Source organism: Gavialis gangeticus, unplaced genomic scaffold (assembly GCF_001723915.1).
Source record: "Gavialis gangeticus isolate Ggan-Ray unplaced genomic scaffold, GavGan_comp1, whole genome shotgun sequence".
NCBI classification, from domain to species: domain Eukaryota; kingdom Metazoa; phylum Chordata; order Crocodylia; family Gavialidae; genus Gavialis; species Gavialis gangeticus.
Window position 1 is genome coordinate 248,876,498 of NW_017729032.1, and position 19,263 is coordinate 248,895,760.

Here is a 19,263-nt window from a genome sequence, read left to right on the forward strand (position 1 = left end):
TTCATAGTTTTAATGCCCCAAGAATCTTGTTTCTAAATCTTGCTCAGAGTTTACATTATTCTTATATTTGTCTAGGACCTCCAAATGAAGGATTTTTCTAGTATATGTGTGTGAAAAGGGTGGTGGGCTTTCCTCCTTTTTCATAGATCTTTAGTTGAGGATCTGGGAAAATATCTGACATTTCTGGGGGCAGTCATATTCTCCTAGGGTGGCAGCATGTAGACCACATGCAATGTGATATGTGAGATACCATGTCATTTAAACTACTATACTCAGACATCATACCCGTCTTAAGGCTTCCATTTCCCCTCTTCGCAATAGCACAAAGTTAATAAACCCTTTCATTTTTAAGGGATTTCTGCACTTTTTAAAACTGGAACATAAATTGTTTGTAAGCTCACTGCCTTCTGGGGTGAATGTGCTGTGCAGTCTCGTTTATCTCCTTCCAAAGCAGCTGTCCCCACGCTGGGGCAAAGACAGGTCCCCTCATTCCTGCAAATCATTGACTTGGAAAATACCTTCCTCAAATGAGAAGGAACCACACCAATGCTCTGCCAAATTTTGGGGGATAGAAAGAGCAGGACAAACGCCTATAAAATGGGTGTATAATCTTTGTGGGGAGGAAGCCAGGTGTACACCACAAGGCCTCCCAATACAAATTTTAAGGCTGTGAAAAATCAAGTGATAGCAATTGTTCTTTGTGCTTTGCTTTGATAGATTCATCTGATTTGGACACAATTGTACTGGACATTTTTTTTTTTCTTGAACTGACTTTCATGTTTTCTATTGTAATCTTGTGAATATTTTAATACACTTTTTTTCCCATTGTTTGTCTGTTGTAATCTGTTGCACAAATCAGAGCTGGTTATGGATCAGGATGGAGGAGGGAGACAAACACAAAAGTTGCCTTCTGTACAGGTTCAGACTCCAAAGGAAATGTTATCCACTTTTCTCCAACTGAGATTAGACCTGGTATCAGAACATACTGAATGGCTGGAGACACTATTGGGGGCGGGGTGTTAGGAGTACTGTGCACACATTAAAATGTAGGATTCCTTGTGAGGTTGGGAAGTAATCTCTTCATGGTCAAGATATAGGAACTGGTTAGTGGTGTATGCAGCAACTTGCTCAGCAAGTTGGTAGCAGACCTAGGAATAACAGAGGGGACTAGACTTCAGTCAACCAAGAGATAAACATGCTTAGCAGAGGGCTTTTCAGTATTTGTGGACAAAAAGTATTTACTATTTACTTGACTCAAAAAATGAGGTCCCCCCATTTAACATAAAGAGCTTTTTCTCCTGTCTTGGATTTGAATACAAGGTTGCAGGGGGAGAAGGGGGTGCTGTGGCTCTGATTTTGGTTGCCCCCCTTCCTATCCACTGCCTTCCCCACTACAGTGGGCCTGTCTCCCTGCTGCAGCAATGAGGGTGGGGTAGGGAAGGGATGACAAATTTTAAGACAATGCTCCAATAATTGTATACTTGGAAAATTATAACCAGTGTATACATTTTCCATGTCTACAGTCTAATTATTGGGGGATCATTGTAATTTAAGAGTTGTCTTAGATTCAGGTAAATATGGCAGATTAGTGATTCTCAAACCTAGGATGCCGTATGATCCTTTTAAAAGATACAGTGCTAAAATTAGTGTTAGAGGTACAGACTCCTGCACCATGATTTACAAGATACCCTGAGATTTCAAATAGAAATCCATAGCATCAAAACATTCTGACCTGTTGTGGTTTTTCTGAGTTCTTTGCCACCAAAGAATTGCTGTTACTTATCTGTAGTTAAAAACAAGTGAAACTAAGATGTGGCACTTTTTGAGAGGTGCCTTGAGTAAAAAAGTTGAGAACCCTGACCTAGATTAAACAGATCAGTGGTTAAATAGCTCTCCCTGCTAGGAGAGCCTGCCTCAGCAAATGCTAATTGTTAAAAAGATTGGACTAGAGTACAGAGTCCCTTCTGGGCTTAAAATTTATGAAATACAGCATGTATGACCTGGTACTCTACTCTGGTTTGCTGTTAATACACAACGATGGACTTTCTACAGAACTGTATAGTAACACAGGACTGTGAAGTACCTTATATACTAGACTGCAGTATCCTGCTCTTGTGAGCAGCTATGTTGGAGCATAAATTTAGGAAGGGGATTATTTATTTATCTCAAAGTTTTTTTTATGTGGCTCGTGTTATGCCTATTGGAAGGCTGGTTCAGAACATCTGTCCTTACAGGCTAGAAACATTTTAATTTCTAGCTTAATTTTAACTTGCAATCAGTGGAGAGCAGGGGTGGGCAATTATTTTGAGTGGAGGGCTGCTTACTGAGGGCTGCATGATGGGCAGATAAATATTAATTTTCTAAACTTTTTAGGGGGCCTGCAGGCTGCGTCTGGCCTGCAGGCTGCATTTTGCCCACCCCTGGTGTAGAGCCATCACTGCTCTTTTAACGTACCTTACTCTCTCCTTTTCCCAGGCTGCCTTTCACAAGCATCCTGCATGCTGATCAGCCTGTGTTCTGTTATTTTTATGGGGGTTCCTATAGTGTAATCAGGCCTCTGCTTTACGGTGAAACCAGAACAACTCTTTGAAAGTGGTCTGCTTTTTTTCCTTAACCATCTCGAGCAGGCTTTGTACCTCCCTGCTTTGTGCTGGCCATAATTCAGGGAAAGGCTGACTTTCTGGTAGGTGGGCAAGGTTAGTACACTGCTTTTTGAATTGCTAAGGATGCTGTATTGAGGAACGAGCAGGTAATGGTTAAAGCAGGAACTCAGGATTCTGGTTTTGACTTTCATATAATTTAACAGAGTAATGATGCAGCAGTTCACCTGGTCTATGTAGACATGCATGACTACTACCTTCACTACTTCCTTCCACAAGAGGAAGGTGACATTCTTAAAACTCCTGTGCTTCCTAGTGAGTTCTTTCTTGGCTGCAAGCTCCTCATAAGTGAGGGTTTATCTTGCATTAGGCACATTTTCTAGATCCTATCTGAATGTTTTGGGATTGGGGGGAGGAGCTGTGCAACTGTCTTACTAATAAATGCGCCTTATTTTTGAGGATACAAGAAATTACAATGATAGCAATTGGAAAGGCTTCTGCCAGCCTCTCTCCACTCCTATAAAGTGAATGGCCTCTTGACCAGTTAAATGCTCAAAAATTACTTTGAAACATAAAAAAAATTGGACAGCATTGGGCACTAACCAACTGAGACTGCAAATGGAAACTGATTGTCAAAAGCAGAAAAGGAGGCTCCATGCATCTTGCACAAAAACATGTCAGAAGAGATGCAGAATGGGGCAATGGAAAGAATCAAACCGCAGTTGTAGAAGGTGGGGGAGGACACACAGGAATCATGGTCTTGAAAGCAAGAGTGCTGGTCTAATGCCCTATGACAGTTGGGAGGTAAGACTTGCACCTGCTACACAGTGCATCTAATTTTGAATGACTATTCTTAGATTTTCAAGATCTTGTTTTAATTTGTGCAGGGGTGTCACCTTGCCAGCAGTCAGATTTCAATGGATGCCAGAACTGGTCCTGACAATTTGCTTAGCCACCAATCATTGAAGAACCAGTTTCTTCCAAAAGGCAAAAGGCAAAATACAAAGCATACTCACTCACGACAGAGTTGGTTACATCAGCTATAATTTAAATGTTATATTTTATGTAAATATGTAGAGGCACTGCATATTATCTCCAGTGATAGAAATGTTTGTTCTCTAGACATTTAGAAAGGTTGTTTTCTCTTGACAGACAAAAAGATTAAAACCAGTCAAGCTGGGTCCCACTGGAAAGTGTGTGTATGGCTAGATTCAGTCAGTAGGGTTAAGCTTCTTTCTGATGCTGCTGTTCTTGTTCCTTTGCCTTTAGTTCCTGATTATACCTGTAGAAAACATAAGGAAAGTCAGCATATAGTAAACTGAAGCAGAGTTTGAAAACATGTTGTCTTTGGAACATCTTCATCATAATGTTACTCTCTCAAACAGTAACCGTACTGCTTGCAGTTCACATTGTTTAACTTTTATAAACCACATGATCCCACTACCTCCTAGGGTGGGTAAGGATATTCAGTAAACTAACTGTCAAATGCTAGGCATTTTTCATCTGGTGGCTTGCATCCAACAGCTTGTTTAACTTTATTAGACCAACTGCACGGGTGGGATAAAGTTACCCTAAAAATCCTTGCCTCAAAATTACTAACAAAGGCTCCCAAGCAGCTGAGCAAACATTGGACTCCTCAATGAAGTGGCAGCTTCTGGGTTTGTTCTAGCTCATCACTGCAGTAGCAATTTACAGAACTGGTGTGACTTTTAAAGCAGAGAAACTCCTGGAGATCTTTTCACTGATCATGCTCAACAAAGAACCAACCAGAATTTAAGGGACAGCAGTTCAAAGTCTACTGAAGTGGGTAATTGGCAGTAGGGGAAAAAGGAGTTTGGTCCCAGCCACCGGCCCTTAATGATGTCATTAATCACTACAGTCCTTTGGAATCAGGCATAGATTTACAAGGATACACCCAGGATGATAGTTCAAAGCTTGGATAGCAACTAAACTTTCAAGTTGTCAGCATTCCTGAATTTCTTTTAATTGTACTTTAAATTGATCTACAATCTTAGTCAACTTGCTGAAAAAAACTGGCCAAAAAGCAAGTGAATAATTATGTTTTGCAAAAGTTTTCACTTACACAAGTAATTTCTTTAAGCCTGATTAAAATACCAGAAACAGGGTACATCAACATGTGCATTAATGTGCCATAATTACAGTGCATTAAGTTTGGTACCTGTAATAACAGGTACCAACTTAGATGTGCCATAAATCAGCACTACTGTGCAGTAGCAGCAACGCACATCTTTTAGATGATAATGCATAATAAACTAGTTCTACTGTGCATTGGCATGGCTTTTGCCATGATGTGCTAATGCGCAGTATAGTTATTCTATTGAACTTCTAGCATCTTGTGTAGATGTGCCTAATAAAGGCTCCTATACACATGCAGGGAGGCTGCTCTAACATGCTGTAATTACAGAGAGTTGAAGCAGTCTTGATAGCATATGCTGAAGCATGGCAATTGCTGCACTCCAGCAGATTCCAGTGTCGCGTGCATCAGTGTCCCCATACTGAAAAATGGCAGCAGGGTGCTTTAAAGTTTGGTTGAGAAGCTTTAGTTCAAAAGTGCCCCACTGCCATTTTTCAGCACAGGGACACTGATGCATCTGACACTGGATGCTTTAATTAGCACTAATTAAAGTGCCTTCCTCCCTGCTCATAACCCCCTCAGTGATGAACACTGGAAGTGCAGAAGCCACCTAAAACAGCTTTATTTTAGTAATGAGAATCCTCCTGTTACTTTCTAGTACATACCTCCATATTCGAAAGAGCTGGGAACCACCAGCACAGCCAACAAAGAAATTCACAGTAAACAGGCCCCAGTTTTTAGGTATGATGACTAGAGAGTACCTTGACCAAATAAGGCCTGTAAAACAACAGCAGAATTATTCTCAATATTCAAACAAACAAAATATGTATATATACACTAGGAAATTGCCTGTCAAGAATGACTGATGAATTTCAAATAACAAAAAACAAACAGGTAGATTTTACTTTTTGTATTTTATTGAATAAGTTACATATTTATAAAACTTAAATAAAATAGACTGAACATTTGAAGACACCAATCCGGCACTTGCTCTCATCCAGCCGGCTGGAGGCAGACCCACCCATGCTGCCGTGCCCCCTGCTCCCAACAAGCCGTACAAGGAAAGGCTGAGGGACCTGGGACTGTTCAGCCTGAAGAAGAGAAGACTGAGAGGGGACTTGGTAGCAGCTTACCACTACATCAGAGGCATACATCAAGGGCTTGGTGAACAACTGTTCACCAGGGCACCCTTGCAGAAAACCAGGAGTAATGGCCACAAAGTCCTGGAAGACTGTTTCAGGCTCAACATCAGGAAAAACTTACTCAGTGTCCAGACTCTGGAATAAGTTCCCTCCAGAGGTGGTACAATCACCTACCCTAGAAATCTTCAAGAGGAGACTGGACAGTCACTTTGCTAGGGTCACCTGACCCCACCCGTCTTTCCTACCTGGTACAGGGGACTGGACCCAATGATATTCTGAGGTCCCTTCCAGCCTTACAATCTATGAATCCATGGCATATTTAAAACTGTAGTTTTTGCCTCCCAGTTTATCAGCAGTAAGTGGTGGGGCTGCCGGAACCCTCCACCAAGCCAAGGGCAGGGGACCCCTTGGCAAAACAAGCAAGATTAAAAGGAGCTACTGGGCAGTGCACTTCCACCACGATTTTGTTAGGTCCCTGTCTAGAGCTGTGTCAGTGCTGCATTATACTGAGTTTCCTGGAAAGAGAAGAAACAGCCTATATTAACAAACTAGGACTGAAACTATTAAAAAAAACCCAATTAATTGTGACATTAAAAAAATAGTCTCAATTAATTGCAATTTTAATAGCAGTTAAACAATTGTCAACACCCCCCACCCAACAGCCCAGTCTATGTGCACTGGCTCCTCCCCACCACCACCAACAGTGCACAGCTCCAGCTTCAACCCTGGGTCATCCCACGCCCTCTCCAGACTCGCCCTGGCAAAAGCAGACCAGCTGGAACCCATGTAAACAGCTCCAACTCTGGTCCGCCCCACCCCGCACTGCTCCAAACTCACCTGTCCATGCTAAGCACTGGTAGCAGCCAGGCAGAAGCTGCTGCTCAGTGCAGAGGAAAAGCAGCTCCTCCCCTTCACCACTGCCAGGCCCTTCATGCTGCAGCTACCTGGAGCCCACGCCTGGGCTGCCCTGCGGCTCCTCTGCATTGCCACTGCTGCCCTGCTGGGCAGCCCAGAGGGAGCAGTGACAGCAGCAGAGAGAAGCTGCAGGGCAACCTGGGTGTGGACTCTGGGATGCTGCAGCAAGAATGGCCTGGCAGCAGTGAGGAAAAGGGGCCGCTTTTCCCCTATGCTGAGTAGCAGCTTTTACCAGGTCACTGCCGCTGCTGCTTAGCATGGACAGGTGAGTCTGGAGCAGGCACTGGGTGGGCCATGGTCAGGGCTGTGTGTATGGGTTCTAGCTGGTCCACTCCCCTGGTCAAAATGATATGAATGATTAAAAAAAATTAACATGTTATTTTGTTATCACATTAATCGTGTAAGTTAACTGACAGCCCCAGAACAAATTAGTAGAAGTAATTTTCAATTGGTACAACTGCAGGTTAAGGACCAGATGATCCTTAAAAGTCTCTTCCAACCTTGTGACTTTATGTGGATACTTATACTAAAATAAGAGTAGTTGTTTTTTTTTCCTTGATAAAATGGCTTCTATAGTTACACAAATGAAACCAAAAGTTATTTGTCTGAAACCCCTTAAGTTGTACACTAGCGTGCACCCATGATTCTGTGTAAATAAGACTAATACCGTCATTACTCCTACACTGTCGTTTATGGATATGTTTCTTTTTCTTCCTTCTCTTTCCCATTCCTTCCTCTTATATACTCTTTAGAAGTTCTGTGCACACCAAAGGGTACTTGAACCCCTATGAGAAACTTTGCTGCGACTGGTATTACTTTAACTTCCTTCACGGACAAGCCCTCAAAATATTTGCAGATTCTCCTTGCCATCATGACCAATATTTGCAAATTTTCCTGGTGGAGTGGTGCAGTACTGGTTTGCAGGTTGCACAGACTGGCCCTGCATTCCAGATCCAGCATGTATCCTGGAGAGGCCAAAGTGGACACTGCCCAAGGCCTGGTTCTTCTCCAAGGCTGCATGGGCCTGGTGCCACTACCATCAGTTTATGTTACATGCAGCAGCTATTTTGCTGCTCCAGGATCTGAGCTGGAGCAGGCACCATGTGTAACACATGGGGCCATTCAGCCAGCCCCACGTGCTGCCTTTGGGTTACTCCAAGACCTATGGGAAGCACTGGGGGCTAGATGATGTGGCTCTGCAGGCTGAATTTTTTAACACTCTGCTCTACCAAGTAATGTTAATAGAAAATACCTGGGCTTCTAGAGAGAGGGAGGTATTTTAATAGCAGGTATAAGTTAAAAAACTTTGCATCTTATACTACTATGATTATCTTCCTAGACAGTCAATTTACTATTTAATTGAGGCCACCGATTATTTTTTTTAAATGGATAAGATGAAGAATTGTTAAAATGCTTTTTAGGCACTAAGAGGTGTGTGGTAACAGAACGTTTTTACCTGTAGCCATCAACACTGCAGACTGTGCTGTGCTCAGTTTTTCTGCTGGTCTCGTCATATCTGCCATTCCAGCACATACCAAACCCTGTAAAAATGAGATAAAACAAGCTTCGCTGAGCTGGGAATTTATGCTCACTCTTGTGCATGCTTCTGACAGTCTGACTCAGAGGCCCCTGGCACTAGGTGCTGTACCTGCACACTTCCTAATACAAGTTAGTTGTGTTATTAAAAGAAGGTGGGCAGGAGAGAGATGTCATACCCCGAGCTGTCCATTTGTGATTGCCTAAATGGTCATTTCATGGGGGTGGGGGTTGTGGAGAGGAGAGGCAACAGATACAGAACAGTGCCAGTGTATCCCAACAGAAAAATTCTTTAGAATAGGAGCCAGCAGCCTAGAGCTCACAGGCCACATCCAGAGCCATTTTATCCATCCCACTGAGCCAGGGAGCTTCTGCAACATTTCAACAGTGGTAGAGCAGGATGGGTTGGAAGTGGCCTGCACTTAAAGCCAGGCTCTGTTAGTGACCCCCCCCCCCACCACTGTAAGACCATGCCAAGCCCTGCTTCAAGAGACAGCAGCTACCCCAGATTACTTCACTTGAGATTTAGTTTCCCTGCAAACATGTTCCTACAGAAAACTCAATTTTAACACTCAAGCTTTCAAAATCCAGACACATGAGAAGTGTTTTCCAAACATTTTGAATTTGGATATGTACATTAGATGCAAAGAGCTTACTATTATGACACCCAGACACTGAAGCAACAGGAGAGACCATTCTGTATGGACAGCATAAAGAACACTAATACTTACAGGCATTGCAGCACTTTAATTTTATTGGACTTCTACAGGAAAAATAGTCCTGGATCTTGCCTTCCTGACTGATGAGAGTTTTGGGTAAAGACGAAGTGGACAAGAAAGGCCAGACAAAACAATGTTAAGATAAAACAAAAAGATAGAAAATAAAGGTTTGTTATTGTATTAAATCTAGGGTCAGAGACAACCCAAAACTGCTCTCAGTTCTGGTGTCACAGTGTGTAAGAAGAGGCTATTCAAGTTATAGGCACGAAGAGACTTCCACTGGACGAAACAGAAGATCAGATTGTTTAGAGAAAGGCAACATGAGAGACTTGTAAAAGTCATTTGAGTGTTCCTAGTTGTCTAGTTTTTTAGATAAAAGGGATGTCACTTAAAACTTGGCTTTCAATTTCAACCCATTTCCTACTTGTAGCATTTATGAAAGGCAACTGGTTGAACTCATTACCACAAGAAAAGGCCAGATACTCAGCAAAATTGAAAGACTAAAGAGATATTTATGTGGATAAATGACATCCACCGTTACAAAACTGGGTAATATAATGGACAGACACTCAAGCTTTACAGCATAGACCAGCTGTTAGCAGGAAGGAACATGATTACTCTCCCCAAGTGTTTGATAATGGTTATCCAGCAACCAGTGCTGAACACTGAGAATGAGACACGATCAGCCACAGAAGTGACCTGTCATTACAAATACTATATTCCCACTCTTGGGATAAAGTAATTTCTTTATTATAGCACTGCAGAGTTTTAGAAGAACAGGTCGGAAATATACAAGTGACCATCAAGGCAGAATATCTGCCCTCTGTTGGAAAGAAGCTTCCTTAGTAGTCACTTGTAGTCTACTGGCTGCTACAGAGCAACTTAGCTTGAAAACTACTAGTACAAATAAGGAGTCCTTTAGTTTGATTGATTGAGGCTTGGGAGTGTATCCTCACTGCATCATGAATGTAGTTCACATGGCTTAATACAGATTAACACAGCAAGCTCCTCACCATTATGGAAGGTGAGAGTTATTTTATCACTTTTGTGTTATCAGAATGATACTCCAGTACGAATCCAGTAGACTGCTTTCTATGCCTCCATAATCTACACACAATATTCATACAGAGCCTGACTGGTAGAGAAGCAGTGGACAGGAGAGTCTGCCTGAAGCCATGGATTGGAGGTGGCAGGGAGAGTAATTTGCCTGTCATATCATCTGATACACGAAAGCTGGTAAATATTTTCATGACAGTGTTCCACAAATACTAGCTGGCTCATATTTTTGATACTGTGCCAATGGCAACATTGGACCAAAAGCACTAACATGGCTTAGGTCCAGGGTCTGAGACAATGGCCTCATACAGACATTCAGTTTCTCCTGGAAGAGTTGCTGCTCTCCCAGGAGAAAATGCAAGTGTACAGGTGTTCAGACCTTTTGTTCCATAGTGAAAATGGCTGCTCCAAGAGAAAAATAACTTGGGAACAACCAGGGTTAAATCATTCCCATGAGAATTGCCTATATATGCTGTAGTTTGTCTCAGAAGAGAAAACAGTCTTCCAGCATTTCCCCCCTCCCTCCCAGGAAGACTTTGTCCCTTGCTGGAGTCTGATCCTTCAGCAGAGAGAATATGCCCCCTTCACAATCTCCACATTTTGCTGCAGGGAAACAGGCTGACCACGGGCAAGTCTGCGTCAGCCAACCAGATCTGTTACCAGGGAGACTAAGGAACAGTGTCAGGCAGTGTTAGCAGCGGCAACCCCCTGCCCCAGGCTGAACAGTGTCATCAGCACTGCAAACTCTCCACTCTTCAGGGGCTCAGCATTTCAATGTCTGTACATGTGGCTCTGGATACATTTCTTTACCAGAACAAACCTGGGAGAATTCCCCCAAGTTATTTGAATGTGTGTATATGCAGCCAGAGACCCTGAGAGTGGACTTGCCTTATGGATTCAAACCACTACATTTTAGAACAGCAGAACTACAAATCGGGACATGAACTATGAATGCCATTTAACTGAGTTGTTTTAAGCTTTTTTGACAGTTACAATATTAGTGCAAGGTTTGCTTAACACACTGCACAGGTAACACATCTAAGGTAACTGAAGAAGCGTAAATACCTCTTGGCATGAACAGCCTATCAAGTCAAACTCTATTCTACACTACCCTTCAATAGGGTGGAGACACCACTTGTTCAAAATAACCTCACAGCCCTCCCTATCTGCAGATCTGTTCAAGCTGTCTCAAGACGATCGACTTGCAGGAGAAAATATTGTTGGCTTGTTAAGATACTGTGTTTCAGAGAGAAAGTCTGTATTGGACCTGCCTTATCCAGACCATGGGCAGGATTCTATTTCACAACAGAAGCATCAAGGGAAATGCTCAACTCCCAGGAGGTTAGTGAAGGGTAAGTTGCTTTCACAACAGTATTAGCTTCAGTACACTGCACCTACAACCCCTCCTGCCCCACTCCCAGAGCTGCACTCACAGTGTGCTTCTTCACATCTAAACAACTTAACAACAAATCTAACCTGAATAACCTAGAGCACAGGCACTGAACAGGACTAGGGCATATTCCTTTTGGGTTGGAGAAGGTAACTCTCAGACCTGCAGAAAAGGTATGTGTACCAGCCACATGCATTGCTATTCCATACTTACCCATTTCATAACAGGTGCCCAGAAAAACACTGTCTTGGGACCTGCAAAAGAGTGAAATACTTAAGCAACTGTAGAGTTTGTTACGCCCTTACACATATCTGTATTATCATATTTTAACAATTTCTGCAAATTGTACCATGCCTTGCATCCAGCATGGTTTACACATTGTATATAAAATAAAAACACTTTATTACAAAGATGAGTCTCTAACCTCACAATCCATGGAACCTGTCTTAATCTAACATTAGGTGAAGGAACAGCTATAATAAGCAAGCAAAAAGTAGATTCCTGGCTAGCAGCACTTAGAAGCCTGCATTACTCATAGATCCACTCTTACAGCAAGTTTTGCCATCAAAAGACTTGATCTAGCCAGTACATTCAATTGCCTTTTGTCCTTAGGACAGTACTAATGAGGCAATAACTACTGTCCACCCACCTAAGCTTCAAGGAGATTTGCTGTAGTTTGTTAGCAAGTGAAGAAAAAGGCTACAATTAAAAATGCAAGTAGAATTCAGGGAGGCCATGGTGATTATTCATGTTGGACTTCGCCCAGCAGAGCTACCATTCATAATCTGGAAAAGAAGGAAAACTATGACCTTGAGTCTGTCTCATTCAAAACATGGTAGGTTCAGACCTGCTTAGGGTCTCTGACTGGGAGTACAGTATCCCCCCCAACTTCCAAAAAAAAAAAAAAAAAAAAGGGGTTTTTTTCCCCCCCTTTTGTTTTTTTTTTTTTTTTTCATATATTTCCCCCCCACCCCAAAAAAAAAAAAAAAAAGGGGTTTTTTTCCCCCCCTTTTGTTTTTTTTTTTTTTTTTCATATATTTCCCCCCCACCCCAAAAAAAAAAAAAAAAAAAAAAAAAAAAAAAATCAGACATGGGGTGAAAAATGCCTCTGTTTTTGTATTCTTATTAACACAAGCGGCAGAAGTTAGGTGCCTGAGTTGGTAGCTTGCTTGTCAAGCATGTTTATGGTCCATTGAGGGTCTCAATAGTTAGTGCAAGTTTGCAACACACTATTCTTCCCATACAGTACAAAGTCCAGTGCTGTTAAGCAAACTGGCAGAGTAGGAAACAAACTGAAAATGTAAAGAATAATCCATTCCCAAGAGCTGAGTCAATTTGGCAATACTGCAGTGTTGTAACAGGTTAAAGCCTCCGTCCCATTCAGCTTGTCATCTGATCTGCAAATTCTCTAAAGCACAGGTACACAAGGTACATTTAGGGGTTCATTTATTGTATCCACATTATTATCAAACACATCTTGGAAACTAGAAGTGTTCACTAATGTTATTAGACTGTGGTAGAGTTCGTACAGCTGAATCTCATGATGCTATCAAATGCCTCTGTTCCTGACATTGCCAATACTAAATTCTAGGAAACATTCTCTCTAGACTTACAGAATTTAAAGTTAGCTTTTTACTAAAGAACAAATAGGAAAAAAAGTCCCAGGAACTTGGAGATCTAGAATTTAGACAGCTATCATCATCTTAGTGATAGATATCTGATCCATCTCCCACTGGGCAGTACTTTGCTTACAATATATAACATACTCTCCTTAAGGGAGTTTTATTTTGCTGACTTGTGTAACAGGTCTTTCTTAGATTTTTCCTTTTGTAATCAACATGCGATATTATGAAATTATGGTCAACAAACATCCGTTCCATTCTTCTACAAAGTATCTGGAAGTACGGCACAAAAATGGCAACTTAATTTCCTTCTTAGAGAGACCTCTTTCCGCTCTTATACAATTCCTTCTAAAGAGAAACACTGTAGTTTTGTGACCATTCTAGCAGAACTTGGAACAGGCAACCTGTGTTTTTAAATGTGTGTGTTCTAGCTGGAAAGCACAGAAAGACATGCCTAGCAAGGTACAGCAGCAGAACCAGAGCAAGTGTCAGTGACTTAAATAGAAAAAATTCCTGTAGTATCAAGCACCTATGACCACCTTGAGTCCAGAAGGATCAGAGATAACCTAAGTATTTTGGCTCAAGTAGTTCAAGTATTTTGTCTTCTGGTGTATTTGAGACTCATGCCCTAAGTTTGATTTACTTTAAGCTTACACTCTAGTAAAAATACCATTTTATCATGAATAGCGGTAGCGTACTGTAGCAGTACTATCCATAAAGATTCATTACGAGGCAGTTCTTTGGCAAGTATGAAAACTAAAATACAGGTTCTGTACTGTATGAAAACTGCCAGTTGCAGCATTTGGCCTGACAATGTTCCTGACAAGGTCTCTGCTTAATACACTACTAGATCTGCAGACCCAGTTTTACAACAGGCACTGCACTGCCTGTTTGAACTTCTACATTTTTTTTTCTAAACTGCAAACTTCATTACACCCTCCACCTCCCCAAATAGTTAAAGATTAAAAGCACTCATGACCACACCATGCACAATAAAAAACAATATAATGTATCAAGTGTGTTTTTTACCATACCAAAAGAAAGTTTCCCAAGTGTAGCTTCTCATTATATCGCACAGTGCCAAGAGAAAGCCTTTTTTACTTGGGCCTTATGCTTCTCTGCCAAATCAGGTTTGAACACTACTGCTAAGAAGTTACTAAATTGTTTCCCTGCCCAGGGTTGAAAGAACCATCATCTATGTTCTTACTCTTGTAAGCTTTTTCCCTTCTCTCAATCTTTTAGTCTCTTCCACTTCCACAGTTTACAGTTGGTGGCAGCATCAGCCACAAAACTGGATGTCCTTTCTTTCTCTGCATCTGGATCTTACTGGGGAGGATGCCTGGATAAGCCCTGTAAAAGAGACTGGAGCAGTATTTATTTTGGAGCTGGGTGTAACCCTGGAGTTGAGGAGCTACACCACCTGCAAATCACATTCTTATTATTTAAAGCTTTAAGTTAGGGCTATGAATGCTCCTCAGACTGGACTTGTAGGTCTTGCAACAGTGACTAGCAGGAGGACCCAAGAAGAACTCCGCCACGATCCAAAAGACAGAAGGCAGCATCTGCTGCATCAAGGGCCCTCCACTCAGAAGTTTTCCTCTTGCAAGTCTGAGCACATCTGGGGCATCTTTCCAATCACCAGTTCTAAACATGCTTAGTTCTTCAAGATTATGACAGGGCTCTTTGTCACCCCTCGTGCTAGGCAGAGTGATGTTATATTCCAGCCCCCAGGAAGTTGTCTGTTCAAGTTGTTTAGCAATTGACTGTACTTGCAAACTTAAAAACATGCATAGTGTAAACACCCCTTTTCTGTACAACTTCCTCTAAATGCCTTCCCCTCTTAAACAAGGGCACCCTATCAGCTAGCAATCCAATAAACCAGTACACACACTTGAAGAAAAGGCTTCAGAAAAGCTAGGTTGTAGTTTTTAAAGTCATGAGTTTTGGAGTATCTTTTGACTGCTCTCCTAAATGCATGGAGTTTTAAGACGGATATGGTAGTGGGTGACAACGAAGGGAGGAAGTGGCTTGCAAGGCTGTTTAGAAGAGAAGAAATTATGGAAAAAATGAAATAAATTACCAGCTAATCAAAATGAAATACATCCAGTTCCTCTAAAGAGAAGAAAAATGAAAGCCACTGGATGAGTTTACAAGAGCATATTAACTAAATGGACTGAATGGACTTCATCCAGATGTATAATAATATCCCAGAGTATTCCGAGACAAAATGACTCGCTTCTAAAAGTTGGCCAATAAGGCTTTGTCTAATTTGGACCCAGTGGACTTGACTTCATTTGTGAAGTTCTTCTGAAAAAGAAATAGCTATCCATGATTAAGGCAGCTTTGAACATAGTGAACAATAGGAAAGGAGCACAAGCCAAATTCTGTCTCTCTATTGCTAGCAGCAGCTTTCCACCAGCTGGCAGCCAATCCATGTGGGGGAGTCAGCTGGTTACCTCTCATTTGGTCAGACATTGTCATTGTCATTGTCCTTGGGCAACCTTTGTTGCTGAAAGACTAACAGAACAGAAGGTTTTTTGAAAACTGGGATCAGTATTCGAATGGAAGGTTTCTACCAGCTGAAAGTAAAGGGATATTTGTTAGGCAGATGCATGTGACTTATAATCTAGAAGGAATGTCCTTGTTATTAGGTGAGGTCATAAAACCAGACTTCACCAGGAGGGATTAAAAGCTTTTTAATTGTTTCCATATGGGATGGCTTTTGTCCTAGCAAAATGTGCCCAAGAGTTCTGAAGATGAGAGGCCTATCCAAAGAACAGGCGTCCAGTAAAATGATCAAATGGGTATGAAAACTGAAGCTGTCAATAAGGACAAAACCTGGGATTTATTTGTGCAAAGAGAGACAAATCACTACAATACTTTGTTACTTCAGGTACTGTTCATTGCCCTGAAGTGGCCCTAGCTTAGCCCACAGATGATATTCAAACCTCAGTAGTGAAACATTGCCTCCTGTTTGTAACACAGTACTCCAGTTCAGATGAAGGAGGAACAAATGTGCTAGTCTCTGTGGCCACTGTAATGTTTCCCATCTATGAAAAGCAAACAGACAGAAATAGCTGCACTTTAGGTAAGTGCAGTGAGGCATTCAGTTTTGGACACTTTTACTGCAAAGGCACTGAACACTTAGAGCCCATCTAAACAGGAAAGTTTGATCAGTTTAATTGTTCAAACTGGTCAAATGAAACCAATGCATTATACTGGCACTGATTTTCATAGATTCCTAGAGTAGGAAGCGACATAGTAGATCCTCAGGTCCGACCCCCTGCTCCAGGCAGGAAAGAGCGCTGGGGTCTGGTAACCCCAGACAGATGCCTGTCTAATCTCCTCTTGAACACCTCCAGGGTAGGGGAAAGCACCACCTCCCTTGGAAAACCATTCCATATTTTGGCAACCCTCACCATAAAGAATTTCTTCCTTATGTCCAATCTAAATCTGTTCTCCTTTAGTTTGTGGCCATTATTCCTGGTAACCCTGAGGGGCACCCTGGTAAACAGTGTCCCCTGTTCCCTGCTGGCCCCCCGCAATGAGTTTGTAGGCAGCCACAACATCACCTCTCAGCCTTCCCTTGCAGAGGCTGAAGAGATTCAGATCCCTCAGTCTGTCTTCATAGGGTCTTACCTGCAGCCCCTCAACCATATGAGTAGCCCTCCTCTGAACCCTCTCAAGGTTATCCTCATCCCTCTTGAAGTGTGGGGTCCAAAACTGGATGCAGTACTCCATCTACGGCTTCACCAGTGATTTTGGATCAGATTTAATTACACTTAAGTTGGTAAAAGTCACATTTTGCACTGTGTAACTAAAATCACTGTAAAAAAGAAACTGCTTCAAATTCAGCCAGTCTTTATTGGAAGCTAATCAGTCACCTGGTTCCATCACTATATCATCAAAGTGCACCGGACAGCACATGCCAAGTAGAGGAAGAGTCAAGGACATGTACATATCCAAAGAAAAGGGCAGCAACAGCAGTCCATGAAATATTAACTTTTCATCAAGCAAGCTATCCAAATGCCTGTGGAATCTGTTGCTTTACCAGATTTTAGGCTGGAAATACTATCTGTGTTTTCCAAATGTTTTTACTGTGATGAAGTTTCCCTTGTGATTGTCAATTTTGGCCACAGGAGTAAGAACGTCCACTTTGAATATGTATAGCTTGAAATTTTTGGCCAACTTCTGCCCTTTAACACAGGCACATGAGAGCAGAATTTGCCACGTCAGTGGTGGGTGAGCACGATTCCTCTTACGCTAAAAGCTCCACTGGTATTTTCTGGCATACTCTTCTCTCAAGGCCTCCCATTCTCTCCTCCACCCACAGAAGGCACCACACAGGACGGTGGACTGAACTGTCAAATTCCCCGCCAGTTAGCAGTGGCAGGAGAGTCTAAAATCAAACGGAATGGTAAGGTACCAGCCATATAGATACATACCAAAGGCACACAACCGTAGTAAAACACAGGCCATGCATCAGCATTTGCATGAAGACAAGATACCGTCACTTTGTTTTGCCAGCTAAAGATAAGCAGCAAAGTCTATCAAGAAATAACTGACCAGAGTTTGGCCTGGTAATCTTTCCAACCAACCCCCTTCCAACTACCAACACAAAGCAGTGTTTGCAGGAGTAAGTAAATACAGAGCAGGTGAGGGCAGAAGTTTTATTTCAAGAAAAGCCACACTCTTTTGCTGTCTCTTTAGAGGCCCTTTAATCACAGCAGCATCAGCTTCATAAACTGCTCATAGGAAGATCCCAAAGCATAAGCCAGCAGGTCCTCAATCTTTTCAGACCCCAGGCACTCTCAGCTGACTGGAGGCGCCCCTTGGCATATGCCAACTTACATTTCCCACTGTTTTGTTTTTGACAATGAGAAAACAACAGAGCAAAGAACTCAGGAAGGCCGCAATGGGCCAGAATGTTTTAAGCTCAGTTGCTTCTTATAGGAAACCTCCAGGTTTCTATTGTGACTATCGACAGGTCTTACTGCGGCACTACTGTGCGCTGCCCTTGAAAGGGCCACAAGGCACCATAGGGTGCCATGTCCTCCAGCTCCTGCTCGAGAATCACTGGCGTGCGTCTACCCAGCCTAGCATGAAGTAACCAGCTGCTGCTCCGCTGCTGGCAAAGCACCCCAGGAGATTCAGAGCTGTGAGCAGGACCATGGCATGGAGACCTATGACGAAGCGGCAACTCTGGCCGAGGGATTTTGTCTCGGGCAAGCAGAGGCTGAGAAGCTGCAGGTGACAGTTTCATTCAGATCATCGATACCACTGTCCTCATCTCAGTGCCTTGGGATGTTCTCTCCCACCCCAACTCTCCCCTCCGGCCCCACTGACACATTTCTCTCCAGGTCCCCAGTCCCAAACCGGTGCCAGCATCACACCCCGCACACGCAGGGGGAGGTGACTTGGCACCAGCCCAGCCCACAGTTCCCTCCATTCCCGGGTCAGTGCCCCCTTGGCAGCAGGTCACACACTCAGAGAGCAGCGGGGTGGGAGGGGACCCACAGGGCCTGTTGAGCGCAACTCCGGCCTTGAGCAGCATCATCCCAGGCTGGGGCCCCCGGGGGCCTCTCGAGCAATCCCAAGAGCAACCTGGGGGTGGAACCAGGTAAAGGTCACGGCGCCTCCCTAGCTGCGACCGTGCCCTTGACCCTAACTCTAACCGTGACCCCAGCTCGGCCGGTACCTGCGGGGTGGTTGTAGAGGGGTCGCAGCCGCGGCGGCAGCTTAAGCTCGATTCGGTCGAGCAGGCGGTGGTAAGAGGCGCGAAGCCCTGCCGCGGCTGCCGCCATCACCGAACCGGGGAGCGGAGCGGAGCCGGTAACAGCAGCTACCAGTACGACCCGCCGCCCTTCTGCCGGCGCCTGCAGGAAGAGGCTCAGCTCCCCACTCTCGCGAGAGGGGGCGAGGCCAGAGGATCGCGCCGCTCATTGGCCCGCGACGACAACTGGGGGCGGGGCTCAGCGGGTAGCCCGTTGCCATGGGTGGAGCGCGGCCCCGCCCCGCTCGTGGAGAGAGGTGACGTCACTCCCGGAGGCCAAGCTTTCGGCCATCTTTGCTTAGGTCAGCGGCCGCCTTCTGCCCCTTCCCGAGACAAATATGGGCGCGGCGCTGCTTCACTATAGACCTGCCCAAACGAAATATGGCCCACTGGTCCCGCGCCTCTGGAGGGCGGG

At 43.5% G+C, this 19,263-nt stretch overlaps 1 protein-coding gene across 1 annotated transcript; it reads right to left on the reverse strand.

The window, feature by feature from the left end:
• Positions 1-3,626: 3,626 nt before the first annotated feature.
• MPC2 (mitochondrial pyruvate carrier 2) lies at positions 3,627-18,970 on the reverse strand. The gene is made up of 5 exons (XM_019525721.1): positions 18,774-18,970; positions 11,667-11,707; positions 8,209-8,293; positions 5,361-5,472; positions 3,627-3,882 (listed from the first exon to the last, which is right to left on the reverse strand). The coding sequence occupies exons 1-5, from the start codon at positions 18,877-18,879 to the stop codon at positions 3,825-3,827; spliced, it is 402 nt and encodes a 133-aa protein (XP_019381266.1). The 5' UTR covers positions 18,880-18,970; the 3' UTR covers positions 3,627-3,824.
• Between the last annotated feature and the right edge of the window lie 293 nt (positions 18,971-19,263).

Coding starts and splice junctions, on each gene's coding strand:
- MPC2 (XM_019525721.1), bottom strand. CDS start 18,879: ATGGCGGCAGCCGCGGCAGGGCTTCGCGCCTCTTACCACCGCCTGCTC. Junction 8,294..11,666: donor GGGCACCTGTTATGAAATGG/GTAAGTATGGAA, acceptor TCATTTTTACAG/GGTTTGGTATGTGCTGGAAT. Junction 3,883..5,360: donor CAGCTCTTTCGAATATGGAG/GTATGTACTAGA, acceptor TGTTTTCTACAG/GTATAATCAGGAACTAAAGG.